This window comes from Exserohilum turcica (genome assembly GCF_000359705.1).
Source record: "Exserohilum turcica Et28A unplaced genomic scaffold SETTUscaffold_2, whole genome shotgun sequence".
Taxonomy (NCBI): Eukaryota; Fungi; Ascomycota; class Dothideomycetes; order Pleosporales; family Pleosporaceae; genus Exserohilum; species Exserohilum turcicum.
Window position 1 is genome coordinate 637480 of NW_007360025.1, and position 18425 is coordinate 655904.

The following is an 18425-nucleotide window of genomic DNA, read 5'->3' on the forward strand; positions in this document are numbered from 1 at the left end:
TAAGCTACTACGCCTACTCCTATGCCTTTTCCCTCTTTAATCTTAGAGGCGTCAGAGTAGATTGCTGTAAAGTTGTCTCCTATCCTTGATTGGATATAGGCTGTGTGTGCAGTTGCCTCTTCTTCTTTTGTCTTTCTAGAGATTGTAACCTTGTAGTTAAGACTATCCCATGGCCTAAACCTGTATAGGATTATCTTCTCTATCTCTTTATTATAGGTAGTTGGGATTAAGTTAGTAATCTAGAGTAACTGTCTACGTTGTTCTGGCTTTTTAGTTTGCTAGGGGTCTGTTGCTTAAAGCCTAGCAATAGCTATTGCGATTAGGTGGGTTTTAGCTAGCTAAGCTGCTCTTGTTGCGTAGTTTCTTAGCGTAGCGTTTAGCCGTATCGCTGGTGATAGCAGGCTTGCTTCAACACTTGCAGGTATTGATGGAGCGGTTCTAAAGACTCCTAGCACCTTTCTACACGCGAGATTGTGGAGTGGTTGGAGTAGCTTTGTTGCGTAGCTTTGTGAGTGCCAGTATACTGGTGTTCCGTAGTCTGCAACGCTAGTAACGCACGCAGGGAATATGTATTAGATTATGTATATGTAGGATGTGGGATGGATCGAAGATCAGGAAGAAGAAGAAGAAGATGAAGAAAAAAAATTAAAGGAGATTATATTGCTAGTATGTCACTCTATCATTCTGTTTGCTGTCTTTCGTTTGCTTGTCTCCTGTTCTTTTTTTGTTTTTTCGTCGCCAGATTTTCTAGTTTCGACCTTTCTTGCTGAGATGAGTGTGCTGCTGCATTCGACACTTATGGCACATTACACAGCTCACCATATCATACCACACCACAGCCCAGACCAGCCCAGTACAGCCCAGTCTATTATGCCTCTGCCACATCAAATCATTCATTTTCTTTCTCATCTTCTCTTATTCTTCTCTTTTCTCCTCCCATTTCCTCATCTTCGTTTCCATCTAATCCATGCATTGCTTTCACATACTCCCATACATCCTTCTGTACTCACCAGGGCACACCCACCTACTTCACCCTCAGCACAACAACCGAATTAACGACTTTTGTCCACGGATGCACTTCAGCCAGGACTTCGAGGCCGAGAGCTTGCAGGTCTTCGGAGAGAGTGAGGATCTGTGGTTGTAGGGGGGAGAGAGAGTTAGCTTGGGTAAGTGGGTACTGCCATTTACATGCATATGGACTGGTTGAAGGCAACGCAGGAAAGATAGTAGAGGAGAGGGGAGCGGAGTGGAAGAGCGGGGGAAAATAGTGATGAGAAAAGTCGAGGAAACAAGGAAGAAGGAAAAGAAAAAGAGGGGGGGGGGATATACTAACCGGATACAAAACCCCTCTAACCCCCCACGCACTCCTAACCACCACCAGCGTCCCCTTTCTCAACTTGCCCACTACATCCCTCAGAATCCCCAGCTTAGTCTGCGTATCCATTCCTACAAGCGCCGCCAAAAAAACCACTTGGGCTTGCGTCCACTTCGCTCCCACCCCTACCACATTACCACCATCTTGCCCCTCTACTTCCAGCGATACATCCTCCCGCTCAAACTTCATGCGAGCCGCAACCCCCAGTTTCGTGCATAACGCACTGCTGAGGGCCAGCGCCGTCGCATCGCGATCTACATTGTGCAGCGTGGCGTATGGGTAGCGCGACAGGAAGCAGAGAGATGTCAGTGGTAGCGGGCCTGAGCCGAGGAAAGCGATGGAAGTCGGTGGGGTATCGATGAAGGAGTTTATGATTGAGGCTTCGAGACGCGAAAGATCGATGTAGTTGGTGTAGTAAGGGAAGGTTTGGAGGATTGTTGTTGCGGGGGTGTGGGGGTTTGTGTCTGGTGGTTTTGTGTTAGTGGGACTGTTCTTCTTCGTCTTCTTCTTCTTGTGCCTTTGTGCTGTTGTTCCCTTGGACGCTTTTTCTTCTTCTTCTTCTTCTTCTTCTTCTTTTTTGCCCTCTTCCTGTTCTTCTTATCCTTCTTTTTCCAAGTATAGACGAGTGGAATACAGGAACAAACGCAGCGTTATCTGTACATATAAAAACAACAACGCACCCAGTTCGTCAATCATACGCTGCGCCCAGTGCTTCTCCAGCTCGCCCTCAGCAGCCGAACAAATCGGTCGCAGTTTCTCGCACAGCACCTCGACGCCGCTGATCTGGAAGAAGCGCGTCGTAAAGTCCACGCTGTAGGGCACCACGCACAGGTCGACGAGGCGGGTAAGCAGGGCATTGATTCTGGGTGCGGGAGCCAGCGACGTCAGCTCACAGAGGGCGTCGTGGATGTCTCGGATTTCAGATACCAGCTGGTGGGCTGCTGTGCTGGTGGCATTAGGAGTGCCCGGAGGGGTAACTGTGGTCAGGGTCTTGACAGGAGTGGTGGGCGGCTTGGAGAGGTCGGGAGTGGGTGTTTGTGTGGTGGTGGTTGCCATGTTGAATTTGTCCCAGCAAGGTCCCTCACTCAGTGCTTGTTTTCTGGTAATTATATGATAGAAGCGGGGTGAAGCATCACTCTGCTTGTTTGACAGCAGCTTTATGGCTCTATACTAGGCATCACCTATTGGTTGACATGTAGGCGTAGACTAGGAAAACTCTTTACGCCTTAGCACACACGCTCAAGGCACAAGCGGTAATAAGCATCGTCTGGTTGGCTGGATACATGTGAGCACCATGTTGGTTATGTGGGATGGTTAGTCTATGCTAGGGAAAAGCCCGCCTGTCTTGCGGCATCTATGCTCAATCCAGTACAAACATGTGGGGGGGATGTCATGCCGGTGAACACACGTGTCTGTGCCAGAACTGTTCCATTTCAGCCTCGTAATAGGGCGTCGAATCATCGGCTGAAGCCGGACGACAGGGAGCAGATCAAAATTCTCCTTGTGCTTCTAGAGCAGGACTAGAAGATGCGGAGATTTCGCCGATGGCCGCCAGAACCGCCAGAACCGCCGTAGCAGTGCAAAACATCGGAGAAGCCTGGCAGGCTGTTACTAGGCGTGGAGTTCGGATGGATTCGGGGGCGGAGGTATTCCCTCTTGATGTCTCTACCGAGGACCATGCCCACTGCCCGGTCTTTGATAGACTCGCTTGCCACCAACCCACGTCTCTCTTACTGTTGCCTTTCGTAATGAATCAAAATCCATGGCCTCTAATTGCTCGTCGAAGACAATCCAGTCCGCGTAAGCCCCAGCTTGGATGACTCCAGCTTTGCCTTGGAGGAACGCGGCGTGTGCAGGGTTTCCAGTGAAGCCCTCCAGTGCCTGCTCAAAGCTGAGAGTCTCTTCGGGATACCAGCCGTGCTTCTGGCCATTGGGATCCAAGCCAGTCAGCGGACTGCGCCGTGTGGTGGCCGCGTACATGCCCTCGAAAATGTTGGCGGGCTCCACTGGAAAATCGCTGCCAAGAACGGGCCGAAGGGGGACGAGCGACCGCATGCGGTAGGCTTCGTCTCTTGTGCGTTGTTTTCCCAGTCTGCTCTCTGCGTATCCCATATCAGAGGTAGCATGTGTAGGCTGAATCGAGGGGATGATGCCCAAGAGTGACATTCTTCGCTGGTCATGTGGGTGAATGATTTGGGCATGTTCAATCCGAAAGCGGCGGTGTGACTGACATTCGTGGGGGCTAGTGTGGGGGCACAGCTCTGTCAGGGCGGCTTCAAATGCATCAATAGCCAGCCTATTCGCAAGGTCTCCTATTGCGTGAATGTTGACTTGATATCCCGCCTGCGCCCAATCCCGCGTGACTTGTGACAAGGTAGTTGCGTTGACAAGCAGGGAGCCCGAAGAAGTCGGTTTGTCACTGTAGGGCTCAATCATGGCACTTCCCCAGCTGCCCAACGCCCCATCTTACTGCGTCAGTTTTGCTCTAATAGGTAGCTAGAGGCACATACCTGCGAAAAGCTTCACACTCTTCACCTGCAACTTGCCGTTGGGCGTACTCGTCTTCTTCACTGCCTCCGGGCAGAAGGTGTTTCTAACGTCACATTCAATCATGGCGTTGACCCGGACAGTCCAGTCGTCGTCGTTGGCGAGTTCTTCGTACAGCTTGAGATCCCCAGGCGTCACTCCAGCGTCGTGCATTCCTACGATACCGTACTGGTTCAAGCCGGCCATGGCAGCCTTGATGAACTTGGTTTGCTGTGCTCTGTTGGGCTTGGGGTAATGCTCCAGAACAATGTCCATGGCATTATCGCAAAACACACCCTTGGCAGGGACCTCGCCTCCAGGAACGTCGGGAATGGGTGACGGGAGAAGATCAAGCACCTTTTGGGAAACCCAGATGCAGTGAAAGTCGACTCGATCCAACATAATGAAGAGGTCCTGGAAGTTTTGGGATATTTCCAGATCCGACTGGGCCAGTGTTAGGATTCCCTCTACTCTCCATGGAAATGACGATACATACAGAAGTCGGCCAGCGTCCTCCATAGTGTGCCTGGTCCCAGCCGGCTCCTCGCAGCCACTCATCGCTCGCCCCCTTCTCGGGGCGGTCCGTCTTGTAATCGAGCAGTCGTTTCTGAACTTGATCCATCGAACTGGCACCGAACAAGCTAACCGAGTCCAGAGACTCGCCATACTGTTTCAGATGGCCATGTCCGTCCCATAGGCCTGGATACACATAGCCAGTACGCGCATCCTTGGCCTCGGCGGGTGCATCATCGACAAAGACGCGGGAAAAGTGGCCACTGCTGACTGTAAAACAGTGGGCCTGGGCAAGTATCGAGGACAGCGTCCTGACGGCTTTGTAGCAATGCGTGGTGGAATTGGATGTCCAGGGGAGGCGGTGCTCGACGAAAGCCGGCAGGCCAAGCTGGTAGACTAGTGCCGCCAGCAGTACCGGCAACGACAGCCAGAAGGCGGCGGTTATGGAGGGCATTGCGTGTGCGTGGTGCCAATGCCGGCTGGGGATGGGCTCTGGTCGAGTGCGGAGAGGGAGAAGCAGACGGGTGTGAATGGCACGATAAGCGAGCACCAATGATGTGGAGGCGGCCAGGACAGTCTCCGGTCGCCGTGATGGTCTACGAGGCCTTTTCCTCGCGTCTCGCCCATGGTTCCGACGGTCTAGAAACGCTGTCAGCGTCGTGGGCACTGTGCAACGGGCGACGTGGAGCCATGACAAGCCTTGCGATGCGCGGCGGCGGACAAGACTCGCGCCTGTGCAAGGCTTGGCGCATACCTCAACGTCGCCACCTTCACCGGTTTTCGACGCCTGGAGGGGCTGTGTACAAGTTGCCCATGGATGCCACCGCGCCGCCAAATCGGCTGGGCTCGTCTTGAGGCGGATTTCTTGATGCGATCAAGCTGCGCTCGAGGGCTGGCACGCTGGCGAATCGGAAAGGGCGGTGAGTGGCGGCATCGACTTTGGGCAGAGGCCAAGCGTCGTGCATATCGACACAATTCCCATCCACCCGCTCGCTTTGGGTCAGCGGCCCCTCTTCTGGCCACTCTCGATGCATCTGCTCCACCTTGGCCCAAACCGGGATTGGACGAGCGATGTCGACCGCTTGTATGGGAGGCTGGGCCTGCTGCAAGGCCGGGGTGGGGGCTAAAAGAAAGCAGAGGAATCTCTCCTGGGCGACATAATCGGACAGCTCGACAACTTCCACCTCGATCGCTTCATCTCGACAGCTTCACCTCAGCGTGATTTCGACAGCTTGCCGCCTCGGGGCCGAGCAGAGCAGTGCGGGGGCGAGAAATGGCCGCCTCTGAGCTGGATGAGCTGAAAAGGCAGCTCGAGTCGCTCCAGCGGTCACATGACGCCCTCCTGAACAGCCTGTCCGCGACCAATGACATCTTCAGGCCGTCCGAAGCTTCACAGCTCCGCCGCGCCTCTACCCGGCAAGGCGTCGATGCCATCTTTGCCGACACGTCGACCCTCTCCGACGACAGCGACAATGAGGAAGACGACTTTTACGTCCAGAGCGAGCTGCCCTCGCGTTCCTTTGACCATGAGCATCTGCGCGACCATCTCAAGAACCATTCCTGGACCGCGCACGGAAGAGAGATCCTGTCGACCATCCTCGCGGACCCCGTCAAGCTCTCCAAACAGCCCCACTTGTTCCATATGGGATCGGGCCCGACAGACGACCGGAGCCATTACTCGCACTTCCAGGTCTACAATGTTGGTCCCAACGGCGTGCCCAAGCTAGTCGAGGCTACCAGTCCCGACAATGACATGTCCAACGCTACCCAGATATGGGCATCGCTGAGGGACATTTGCAAAGAAAAGGATGAGGTGGTAGCCGGCCGCATCACCATTGCCCGCGAGCCTTCGCCCATTTTGTTCGGCGCCCTGCATCTGACGCTGCATGACGCATTCGACATGGATGAGCTTTTCGAGCACTTGGTCGAGACCGAGGCCAGCTCGGCACACATGTTCCGGTCCTTTGACGAGGACCCCAAGCACCGAAGGTCTTTCTTCTTCAACTTTGAGTACTATACCATCATCGGCGACGAGTGTAAGCCAATGCAATGGCAGCTCGCTGACAAGGGCTCTAACGGTACCAACCACCACGTGCCCTTGGCGCGATGTAGCGCTGTTGTTGCACTAGTCCTTTATGACGAGAATCCCCGCCGCGTCCGCAATAGGGGAAGACGTGCTAGGACTCAATTTGGCTGGGTGCACGATGTTTGGAGTCCTTGGCAGGTGCTCCAGCTCGAATGCTTCCCTGACTGGAAATCAGCACCAGCAAACGGAACGCCCTATACCTTTGAGACTGGCCACAAATTCCTCAATGGCGCAGAGGCTTTCCTGCATGCTCTTTTGACAGAGTACCGAGACGCCCGCAAAAGATACGACGAGATCTACCTCAAAATAACAAAACTTGTCACCCCACCCCTTGACTTTCTCTTCGACGAGGAAATGCGGAAAGCTCGTCTATTCGAGGACAAGGAGATGACTTTTACGAGACGCTATTTCTACGCCCACCAGACGCTGGGCAATGTCAATGACAGCATCAAGTCTATGATTGACGCTTTTGAAGATACTTTTACCGATGATATCTGGGACGGCACGAACAAGACACTGTGGCCACTATTCGAAGAGTCGCTGCGAAACGAACATTGGAAGCGCCGGCTACGCGTGTTGAGGATGCAGTTTGAGCGGGAAATGAAAGAGCTTCGCACCATCATCGCCGAGAACAACGAAAGACGACATGAAATTGAGACGCTACAGGACCAGCTGTTCTCGGGCACCAGCATCCAAGAATCGAGAAAGTCTGTCGAGTTAGCAGACATCACGGTGCACCAAGGCTACAACATCAAAGTACTTACCATTGTCAACCTCTTCTTCATGGTAAGCTTATACCCGCTCCAGCTGAGACATCGCTAACTCGATACCAGCCTCTCACGTTCGTGACATCCGTCTACGGCATGAGCAACATGAACCAACAAGCGGGTTTCACCAGCTTCATGATTACCACTCTCTGCGTGTGCATTCCCTTCTTCGCCTTTGTCGGCTTCATCAATTCGCGCTGGGGCTACGAGATGTGGATGAAGAAGACGCGGGCACTATGGCGCTGGCTGCGCCCGAAAAAGAAAGACAAGCAGAAACTGCACGACGACGACAGCGACGGCATCGAGCCGCCCCCCGGTCGCGTCAATCGCACCCTATCCACCGAGGAAGCCATGCGCGCGAGAATCGGCAGAGCAAATATGCCCCCAAGAAGACGCTCCACGCAGGTTCCGGCCCCCAGCCACCCGCACATTCAGCAGATGCTGGCAAAGACCAAGGAACGACGACAGAGCGGCTTGTCGCGCATGAAAACGCTGCCTGATGAAGAAACTTTGGATGGCGAAAAGGAAATGCGTGCGATGAGGGGTGGTGATGCTGTTATTGAAATCAGGGAACCATAAATGGCTTGCCATGGGCTTGATGGATTTTCTTTTTCTTCCTTATATATTAGACATGATTGTAAACGTGTTCACGCATGACGACAACGATGATGATGATGATGAGAATGATTCAATTATTTATCCTAGATACTATGTATACCGAGTTGGTTATATAGAGAAATATTCTTTCTATGGGGAATCGGGAAGTTTGGTAAACTCCTGACTCAGAATTCGATAGTGTGGATACAGTACATTGGCGTGCCGTCCCGTGTTCCCCCCCCCCCCCCCACCCAGTCAAACAAGAGAATTCCAAGCAAAAAGCTTGTGTCATGTCAGTTGCCAGTGCCAGTGCCAACCAGTGTACATGTAAGTATCTCTCATACTCCACATTCCCATCCACACCCACAAACTCTCTCCTTCTCTCCACATTCCGCACAATACATGATTCATGAGCCGCAGCAGCGATCCCTATGGGCCCCCTCAAATCGCAAATTCCCATACCGGCCCACCGGGAATTATTTGACCACCTTCCCCGCAGTTTCCTTCTCTTTTTTTTTCAGAAAGTTTAATCCTGTTGTACTTAATCGTGCTGTGCCGTTTTCCGCCCCGTGTGTGTTATTACAGGACCGTTGGGGCGATAAGATGGTAGGACGCATGAATATGCAGACAGGATTTTTGATTGTAAGGACTGGGGGCTGGGTATGGGTCTGTGGGGGGTATATGGCGAGATGAGTCGGGGGGTGGTTTTTTTGAGTTTTTGTGCAGTGTAGATCAGTGGTTCTGCAATGCAGTGTGATGCGGGGGTGGGGGGCTTGGCTTTGAGGGGGCTGTCTGTCTCTCTCTCTCTCTCTTTGTGTGTATATGTCTTAGCACTGAAATATGGGAAATATTATATTCATCCCCTAACTAAGCTGAGCCGTGCCTTATAACAAGCTCATCCGTTTTTTTTCTTACAAGATAATATTGTGGCCACAGAGTTTACTCAGACATGAGAATTTCGAAAAAAAGAGTGATTGACTGAGGTGGTTGGCTAGATCGGTGCTGGAGGGCAGGCTGGCCCGGTACTGAGATCATGGATGACTAATTCACTCTATGTCAAATCTGCTGGGAAGTTGGCGAGCAGGCGATGGAAAATATTAATTAGCACTGATGGTGGATGAAACGGAGGGAGGTAAAGTGTGTTGCATTCACAGGAACGTAAGTGACCAAGGGGGTTCTAGTGTTAGTGCTAAGTAAATAAGTACTGTGGAAAAAAAAGGCGCATTTCATCACTTGACACAAAAGCACACAATCTCATATCCGTACTGTACTGTATTCTCATTGAGTGTGTGAAAAGTTAAAAGCACCCATATCTTTCTATACACGAAATTCATGCCGCGACATACGTACTGCTGCTTTAAAGATACTACTGCGTATACACACACACACACACACAGTGCAGAACAGTACAGTACAGTACAGTAGTATACACTCCCACCCAGCGCTTCAGACATTGGTTGATCGTGAGTAGGGCTATATAACACGTAATAATATTCTTCACATGTCTCGATTCGTGCATATTCATGTATAACTTCACTCTATGTATGTATGTATGTCTGTATGTATGTACACAGCCACCTCTTTTACCTCCCCTAGAACGGCGCCCCTCCCCTCACTTTGCGGCATCCCGTCCGTCCCCCTCCATCTCGCTCTCTCCCGTGTTTTCGAGACAACAGCCATTTCTGTCTGCTACACGGCGCGCGCCAGAGGGCTATTTATCCATCCATCCAGACGAGACGAGACTGGAAGATACGGTGGTATTACATACCGTGATTCGTACCGTGATTCTCCCCGTGATTCCCCCCGAGATATACTTAACAATAAGCACACACACACACAATGGGCTTCGCCTGCTTGCCAGTCGGCCTGCCTTTCCTACTTGCGCACAGCGGAGTAGCTGATTCTTACTGCTGATGCCCAAGCACAAGCGAAGCTGATAACATCGCAAGGCAAAGCAAGCGAAGCAACCCGGCTTTACTTACACGGTCCAGTGGCGTCGCAAGCGAAGGGGGTAGCGGAAGCATGTATGCGAGAGATTAGGGTATTATGTTACTAGAAGCGAGACATTGCACGTGTATGTCTGTGTCTCGGGCTTGATCGTTGGTTTTCAATGCGCGGCTTGTACGTGGAGCGGGAACGGAGAGGGGAGGGGGGGAGCGGACATGCGCTTGCGTGCATCGGGTAGTCGACTCCGTTCTTCGCAAACTTTGTTTTCAAGAGATCGGCGCCGCATCGTTGATTTGGTTCCTTGCACGGGAGTACGCGAACATCGGGGTTATGGCTATGGGTCGCGCCGGCGGTGTGTATGTAATAGTGCTGAGGGCTCGGAATTAGAATCGTTTTGGTTTACGGGTAAGGCGTTAGAGGCGTCGTGCATGTGGTAGGAGTAAACTTTGACTTGCTGGAGCGTGCATGCTGGATTATGGACGTGCGGAGAGGGGTGTGACGTGGAGGAGGGAGGGAGGGGGGAGAGGTGGTTTAGTTACGAGATGAGATTCAAGGAGAATATTTTTGGCTTGTGGCAATGGTGGTTTCTCTATATCAACCCTGCTATAATAAGACATTAGTCGCCACCACTGTTATGCACAATGTGCATGATATATACAGTGCATCTATACTAGGAATGTCTTGCGTTCGCCGTCCCTACATACAAGACAAGATGGCTTCAGAGTAGAATAATCTTGTCTTGAATTATTCAATAAATTACCATATTAACGAAAGCTACGTGAAAAAGAATCGTTCATCTAGGAAGAAAAAAAAGGGGGTATCTGTCCACTGTATATATATGCCCAATCACTGTTTAGCATACCTGCATGAATGGATGAGTAAAAGAAAAACGTCAATACGTCTACAAAGGAAAAAATTTTCACCTTCAAACAAAAGTTCCTACGTAAGAAAATGCACGGTCATAATCGCAAGCTTGAACAAAAGGAGTAACAGACAGAAGGAAAAAAAAAGATCAAACATTACCGAGCATGCTGTATCCCATTTCCACGCCGGCTTTCAATGTGTGGACTCGACCAATCAATCTGAGGCTCTTTGAACCCCTTTGGGCTGTGCCCCACTCCTCCGCTATCAGACCGACTGCGATTGCTACTGCTGCCCTCGCCATAGTGCGCTATGGCAGAACCGCGAGGAGGCCCTGCTTCACTAATTCTGACCTCGACATCCGTGCTCTTCATGATACCGTGCATCTTAACGTCTTGGTCGTCTAGAATCGCTCGGTCGCTCTCGTCATCCTCGTCCAGCACGCTTTCGCCCCGAATGCGTGAGTGGTACGCTTTGCTGCCTTGAAAATTGTTCATTTGGATGCTATTCCCAGCAGCAGCGCCGCCAGTGCTGTAGTCGTATTGCGGCGTTTTTCCTGAGCCAGTGAGGGTGGACGGGAGGAGCTTGCGGAGAAACTTGTCCATGGCTTTGCGTAGCGGCGGGAGCGACGCAATAAGGATGCCGAGGGAGAGTTCGGAGGCCGACCAGATTGTTAGTGGAACGCCATCCCAAGTGGGGTCTTTTGTGGAGGTCAAAGTCTTTAGCTCAACGGTTTTGAAAATAGAGCAGATTGTTGCACTGGGCTAGTTAGTATTTGTTCATCTTGGGTGTCTGCAGAGGGAAGACGTACGGGATACTGAGGAGGAAAACGGCTCGGATTCCCCATTGAGTTCGCCGTGAGATTTGGATGCGCGAGAGGTAGATGAGTGGTGCTGCCATGTATACAACATCGGTAAGGATGTTGCTGATGCCCTGAGTGTAGGACAGTTGAATAGAGCTCTTGGCCCAACAGTGACTTTTCCCTTTATACAGAATATTCCAGTTTCGCTCGAACGGGGTACAGCCAAAGAGTGTCAGGACGGGGGCCAGGAAGTTGAGCGCTGTCACCATGAGGATGGACAGCCAAATGACGGCTTGATAGACTCTAGAAAAGTTGAGTACGAGGAGCCAGGCGCAGATGGCCCATTTTAGAAAGGCCATGGCGATAATGTCTGCACTGACTGTCAGCTTTCAAGTTCAGGTTGGCTGATACCAGACATACTGAGCACCTGGGTAATCCATAGGTAATAGACGTAAGTCATAATGTTGGGAAGGACGGTAGGGTCTTGGATATGTCGACCAAGGCCATTGTCCACGACTATCTGCGCGACAGTGATTGCTGCGATGTTCAAGATCTGGCCCGAATCATGTCAGTGTTCTGGAGTACATCCTGGCTGTAGGGTGCAAGGGCGCAGTGCTCACAGCGGCGATGATCAGCAGATAATCACTGAGCATGAATCTGCGTCGTTGGGCAAACCCATAGGCAATTCTCCAGGCGAGGAAGATGGTACTGAGGGCCAGAAGCGTCCACATGGGAATCATGACCTTCAATCGCTGATTGGGCCATTCTTGCGTGTTGTCTGCGTTCATGCTCTGCGGTGTTGGAGTTTACCAAGTAAGCAGGAAGAAGATGAGAAAAAGCAACCGACCACTCAATATGGGTGGTAAGCGTAGGGGTTTTGTCAAGTATGGATTGGAAACGCCACACATTTGGTAGCCTGGCCACACAGCGTGTGCTGAAGCAGAGCGATAGTCGAACAGACAGCACGGTTGCGCATAGTGCAAAAGAGCCAGAGTGATCATGGAAGGTGCGCTCGCTCCGGACACGATTTCGAAACGTCCCGGCTCAGGTCTTGGGTATGCATGCTTCTACCACGGCCAGTAAGCTAGCCAGGCCGCGCAGGTGCATAAATTGGGGCCCCACAGGCTCAAGGCATTCCGATTGGCGACGAGTCTACAGCGGTTGGGGTCCCTGAATCGACAGACGACATGCTACATGGCCAGGCCGTGAAGTGGAGGGCGGACGCGGCGGAGGAGGGCGGAGGATGGCGGCGTATGGGTGGAATGACATTTGACAGAGACAGAGCCCGTCGTAGGCCAGCCGACTCGTGGATGCTGATCTGGGATCGGCGACAATGGTGCAACATGGTGTTTCGTTAGACTACTGCAGTGCTGGCGTAAAGCACGACGTCAAGCTCGAGCGCGAGGGTCGTGGTCAGTTCTCCGTCTTTGCGGCAGTCTGTCCAATGACGCCGTGGTGAGATGAGTTGGGCGATACGATGTGCTCGGCCCATGCGGCGCTAGTTTGGGCCTAGCGCCCTTAGCGCGCGGCCAGGGTTTCTCCGCAAGCGACGCCGCCACCCTGTGCCCTGCGCCTCTTTGCCTCCCCAGTCCTTCCCTTGCCCAGCTGAATCCTTTCCCACCCTGCAGGGAACGCCGCTGCATCATTGCTTTTCTCTCTCTCCAACGACGCCAACCCACCGTGTCATGACGGACCAAACATGTTTGAGCGCAAGAGGAGGACGCAGCAGCACGAGAAACCACCTGGCCATGTCCTCGCCATGCCCTAGCATCAGCGGGCGGCAATACCCAGCATTCCCCGAGGCTAGCAAAGCCTAAAACTCTGGGTGCAGGGAACACGGTGCGGCAGAAATGGGCTCACGCGGTCCACGGCCGTCATACGCCGCCTCCTACCATGGGCTTGTATATCGACAATGCCGATACAATACCGAAGCCGCCCTCCAATTTCGGCCAAGGTCCTTTTCGCCCTGTTATGCGGGCGCGGAACATGCTCTTGGTTTGTACAAGACGCGGCATATGCCACGTTTGCTTATGTCGCCAAGCTCTTCTTCGCGGAGGGACACCCCGACTGCCACTGCCGTGCGGACGAGCAAGCTGAGCGGGCGGGAGGGGGCGGGCAGCACGAGTCGTTGATCTACACAAGGCCTCCCCTTCCCCGGGGGCGAACAGGAGATGGAACCTGAAATGGCGCGCCAACACCGAAATCACGGTACTGCTAGGAGATCGTACATTAGCGAATGGGGCCTTGGGATTTGCGCCTGGCCTGCAGCGCTGCATGAACAGGGGCATTGTAGCTACACGCAAATCCAGGGACCGCCGCGGACTCGCAATGCTCCGCCAGAAATCTCCGACAAAGACAACTCGCTTGGCTGGTGCCCAAAACATTTCCCGGCGCACATTTGGACGCCTCTGCCGTTCCTGCGGGCCCTTCACCTGTAGCTCAAGCTCAATCACATAATCGTTCCGCGTCGACGATGCCCCCCTCCATCGTCCCGTGTAAAAGTGGAGTGCGGCGCATCGCTTAGGGTGCTGACGATCCATGACACGTGCAGCCGGCTTGGTCCTCCGCCAGCAGCCTTGTAGCACTGCAGTATACATTACAAGTACGGAGGTGACTGTCAAAAGTTCTTGCTGACAGGGGTGCATTGATTACCGCCGAAAATAGGGCCAAAGCTATGTAGATTAGTCCCGCCGCCCCTCTTTATATTTATTGCTACTTTTAAGTTTAATAATTTTTTAAATATAAAATAAAATATGCTTTATTTAAGCTTAAATTTAGTATTAAAGTAGCTTATCTTAGTACTATTACTATACTTTTATTCTTTTTACCTAACTTTTTAGTGCGCCTTTTTATATTATTTTTCTTTTAAGCTATAGCTAGGCTAGTTTAATAGCATTGAAATTAAGTAAATTACCTAGCTATAGAAGCTACTCTACTTTAGCGTTTTAGTATATAGTTCTTTAAGCGTAGTAAGTATATAAAAGTACGTTATCTTCTTACATAAAGATATATGGTTTTTCTATTTAGTACGCTTTTATAAAGAGAATTACCTTTAAGATAAGAACTTAAGTTTAGTAATACTACTAATTAATGCTACTATAACTACTCTTGTAAGCTAGCTTAACTATTTATCTTTTCTATTTATCTTTATTCTTAAACTCTATTAAGCTTATTATGTAATTTAAGCCTTTTTATATTTATTATAAGCTTTTACGCCTCTCTTATAACAGGCTTTAAAGCCTTATTTAACTTTTTAATTTAAAAAGTAGTATCTTTTTTTTATATAGTTTTAGGCCTTTAGATATAGTAAAGACTTTTATAGTTATATATAAAGTAGTTTTGAAATATAAATTTAAAGTAGCCCTTTTACTACTTTTAGATAATACTTTTAGTAAAGACTTTATTTAGGTATTACAATATATAACAGCTACTATCATAGTAGTTAAGAATAATAGAAGTTTTATTTAACTAAATAACATGTTTTTAATCTTTAAGTATTTTATTTTTCTAAGTAAGATACTACTTAAGTTTTTTTTTATTTTATCTTTATTTTCAACTTAGGCTTTCTTATTAGCTTTATTTTATTATAACTGGCTACTTAAAAAACCTTCTATATAGTAGATAATAAGATATTATAGCTATCAATACTAAGATTACTAGTAATATTAGTATAGCTTTTTTCTCTTCTATACTTATTATAGTATATATTCTTCAGAGTATCGTTATATATTTTTTCTTATTTATAAGAGTAGCCTATGCGTAAGGTATTTTTAAAGTACTATAAAAAGATTTTAACAAGGCATACGTTAGGCTTAAAGCCTTATTAGTAGGCTTTACTATAAATTAAGTTAATTATATATAGTAATATACTTATTATTTCTATAATTTTATATATAAACTTACTACTAAAAAGTAACTCATATAATAATAAAAGAGTAAGTTAATATATCTATATTTAGAGCTATAGTAGATTAAAAACACTTAAAAAAATAAGTATATAAGCTATTGCTAGCTTTAAAAAATAAGTATAGGCGCTAAGAATAGTTAGGCTAATAGGCTAGCGTCTTAGCGTGGCGCTAGCAAGAACTTTTGACAGTCACCTCCGTACGAGGATAACGGTATGTGCTGGGCAGACTAATCTTGATCCACGTCCCGCCTACTAGGTAGTAATCGATTGACTGAAATAACTGCAAATTGCATTACAAATTTTTTTTCTCCGCCGTGGGAAACCACATCGTCTATGGCCCGGCCCCGGAACGCCGCCCCACCCGTCCCTGATGTTTAGCAAGCAACAGAGTCAGGGCGTAGCAGGCATATGCTCTCCATGTGCTCTGTGCTAGACCAAAGGACTCTACAAGTCGGCTCGATTCCAAACGATTTAGCCCAGTTTGGGTTTTCTAGAACAAAAGGGCAAAGGAATCTGAACCTGCCGCGCCACAGGCATACCAATAGCGCTACTACTGGGCGCCTATCCACACTTGGGGGCCGTCCGTGGTGTGGGCCACGCAAATCTCCTCCCGCTTCCTTAGCATGGTCACGCCACATGCATACCCCGATACTCATTGTTTGAGCGGAGGAGCGTTCTCCTCGTGGCGTTTGTGGGCCACTCATGTCTTTTTTGTTCAGATTCGGAATGCTCTCACCGGTTTAATGACTCCGCACGTGGCGAGCATGTTGTCGACCAGTCTGAGGGGGCGAGGGAAATTGTTCGGACCGTATAAAGCCTCTAGTGGGTGCACTTTTTCCAGAAAGTCGCTGCAGGCGCCACAGAATTTTACTTTGGTATACAAACTCAATACACAAGTCTCAAGATGGCTGCATTCTCCCGATTGGCAGCAGCCGCTCAGCTGGTTGCTGTTTTATTCTCACCGGTTCTTGGCGCGGCTACCGAAAAGCCCTATGACTATGTCATTGTAGGTGGTGGTGTTACTGGATTGGTTGTGGCCAACCGTCTTAGCGAAGACAGGTGCAGTATGTATTCCAGAAGATCGTGGTAGTGAAACAGCGGCTGACCCAGCAACCAGAGACTGTCCTCGTCATTGAGGCAGGCGACAATGTCGATACCCCCAACACCAGGATCCCCTGGAAGGCCAATGATCTCACCGCAGCCAACGGGCTCATGTGGGAGAATATCAATTCCATGCCTGAGCCGGGTCTCGGCAATACATCGTATCCTGTCGTTGTTGCAAAGGTTCTAGGCGGTGGCTCGGTCATTAATGGTATGATATACGACCGCGGTTCGGCCGCTGATTACGATACCTGGGCCGCTCTAGGCAACAAAGGATGGGGCTGGGAAGACATGCTTCCTTACTTCATCAAGGGCACTACATTCCAGCCCCCTACACCTGCTGTTGCCGAGTCATTCAACATCACGTGGGATCCTGCCGTATACGGCCGTGGCCCCCTCACCGTATCCATCACTTCCAACCAGTACGAGGATATCAAGAGCTACTGGGCGGCATGGAAGGCTACTGGTATCTACGCTCCTGAGGATGGTAACGCTGGTGAAGCCCATGGCCCCTCGTGGTACGCCAACACCATGGATGCGAGAACCGGACGTCGCGCCCATGCGCGTTACGCATACTACGACCCCATCCAGTCACGTCCCAACCTGCACATCCTTACGGGCACCACGGTCAACAAAGTCCTCTTTGATGGCAGGAAGAAGCCCATGGCCACGGGTGTTGAGGTGACCGACAAGACGGGAAGGACTACTACTTTCTGCGCCTCCAAGGAAGTTGTGCTTGCAGCTGGTGCCATTCAGACCCCCAAGCTCCTCCAGCTCAGCGGCGTTGGTCCCAGGGCTGTCCTGGAAGCAGCGGGCATCAAGACCAAAGTCGAGCTTGACGCTGTCGGGTCTAACTTCCAGGACCACCCTTGGGCGACTATTATTTTCAACACGACTTCAAATTACTTCCCAGCCCTCACCTCGATCAACACCAACGCTACTTTCAACGCTTCTGCTTGGAAGCAGTACGAAGCCAACAAGACTGGGCCGTACACGTATGCTCGCGGCAACTCAGTTGCCTTTATCTCGCTGCCCGACATGACCAACAACAGCCAGGCGCTCATTGACGCTTTGAACAGGCAGACTGCCACCGACTACCTTCCCAGCATCTACAAGACTAACAAGAAGCTCGCCGCGGGCTATGCCAAGCAGCGCAAGCTTATTGCCGACATTTTTAGCCGCAAGGATGCTGCTGTGGCCGAGTTCCCTGTCCCCGCCGATGGCAGCTTTGGCCTCATTGGTGTGGAGAAGCCGCTCTCACGTGGCACCATCCACATCAATGCCAAGAACCCCAACGGACCTCCGGATGTGTCGTACAACGCCTTTGTCAATCCGATTGACAAGCAGATCCTGTCGATCGGATTGCGCTTCTTCCGCACCGTGTGGGGCAGTCCCGAGCTGGCGAGCCACAAGATCACCGAGACTGTGCCAGGTGCGCAGTACACTACTGACAAGGCAATCTTCGACGCTCTCTATGCGCAGAAGATGCTGTCGCCTACTCTTGTTCACCCCTCGGGCTCTTGCGCCATGATGGCGGAGAAGGACGGTGGTTGTGTCAATGACAAGCTGATGGTGTATGGAACACAGCATCTGTCTATTGTCGACGCGTCCATTATTCCCATCATCCCGTCCTGCCATCTCCAGGCTACCATGTACGGCATCGGCGAGAGGGCTGCGGATATCATCAAGGCGAGGCAGAGGGGGCACTAATAGATTACTAATGGATTGAGGGGGCATATTTCTTGTACATACTTAGGCTTTATTTACCCAGTTTCTCGTTGGACCGGATGCTGCGTCTTGTGTTTGTGATGTGATTGAAGGATGCCAACCGTAAGCCGGTGTTCTAGGGGACCCTGCTTGTGAAAAGGTTGCGACAGGTTCATGTTTGGGATAATCCCAAGTTTGGAACTCATGTAGGTGATGACAACCATAAGCGTGAGCCC

General features: G+C 50.6%; 6 protein-coding genes across 6 annotated transcripts; 3 read left to right on the forward strand and 3 right to left on the reverse strand.

Moving 5' to 3' along the window:
• Window positions 1-1024: 1024 nt before the first annotated feature.
• SETTUDRAFT_87863 (uncharacterized protein) lies at window positions 1025-2431 on the reverse strand (the record flags this gene model as incomplete). Its single annotated transcript, XM_008027106.1, has 3 exons — window positions 1025-1132; window positions 1334-1839; window positions 2056-2431. 3 exons carry the CDS (start codon window positions 2429-2431, stop codon window positions 1025-1027), a joined length of 990 nt encoding a protein of 329 aa, XP_008025297.1.
• Window positions 2432-3040: 609 nt separating this feature from the next.
• Window positions 3041-4894, reverse strand: SETTUDRAFT_178689 (uncharacterized protein; the record flags this gene model as incomplete). The annotated part of the gene is made up of 3 exons (XM_008027107.1): window positions 4398-4894; window positions 3886-4345; window positions 3041-3840 (listed from the first exon to the last, which is right to left on the reverse strand). The coding sequence occupies exons 1-3, from the start codon at window positions 4866-4868 to the stop codon at window positions 3041-3043; spliced, it is 1731 nt and encodes a 576-aa protein (XP_008025298.1). The 5' UTR covers window positions 4869-4894.
• A 46-nt stretch (window positions 4895-4940) lies between these two features.
• Window positions 4941-5435, forward strand: SETTUDRAFT_162875 (uncharacterized protein). Its single transcript, XM_008027108.1, has one exon. It carries the CDS (start codon window positions 5006-5008, stop codon window positions 5267-5269), a length of 264 nt encoding a protein of 87 aa, XP_008025299.1. The 5' UTR covers window positions 4941-5005; the 3' UTR covers window positions 5270-5435.
• Window positions 5436-5633: 198 nt separating this feature from the next.
• Window positions 5634-8017, forward strand: SETTUDRAFT_162876 (uncharacterized protein). Its single transcript, XM_008027109.1, has 2 exons — window positions 5634-7286; window positions 7334-8017. Exons 1-2 carry the CDS (start codon window positions 5688-5690, stop codon window positions 7844-7846), a joined length of 2112 nt encoding a protein of 703 aa, XP_008025300.1. The 5' UTR covers window positions 5634-5687; the 3' UTR covers window positions 7847-8017.
• Window positions 8018-10830: 2813 nt separating this feature from the next.
• On the reverse strand, window positions 10831-12262 carry SETTUDRAFT_134923 (uncharacterized protein; the record flags this gene model as incomplete). The annotated part of the gene is made up of 5 exons (XM_008027110.1): window positions 10831-11256; window positions 11356-11431; window positions 11484-11844; window positions 11895-12027; window positions 12095-12262. The coding sequence occupies 5 exons, from the start codon at window positions 12260-12262 to the stop codon at window positions 10831-10833; spliced, it is 1164 nt and encodes a 387-aa protein (XP_008025301.1).
• A 3979-nt stretch (window positions 12263-16241) lies between these two features.
• SETTUDRAFT_162878 (uncharacterized protein) lies at window positions 16242-18259 on the forward strand. The gene is made up of 2 exons (XM_008027111.1): window positions 16242-16445; window positions 16499-18259. The coding sequence occupies exons 1-2, from the start codon at window positions 16286-16288 to the stop codon at window positions 18190-18192; spliced, it is 1854 nt and encodes a 617-aa protein (XP_008025302.1). The 5' UTR covers window positions 16242-16285; the 3' UTR covers window positions 18193-18259.
• The last annotated feature ends 166 nt before the right edge of the window (window positions 18260-18425 follow it).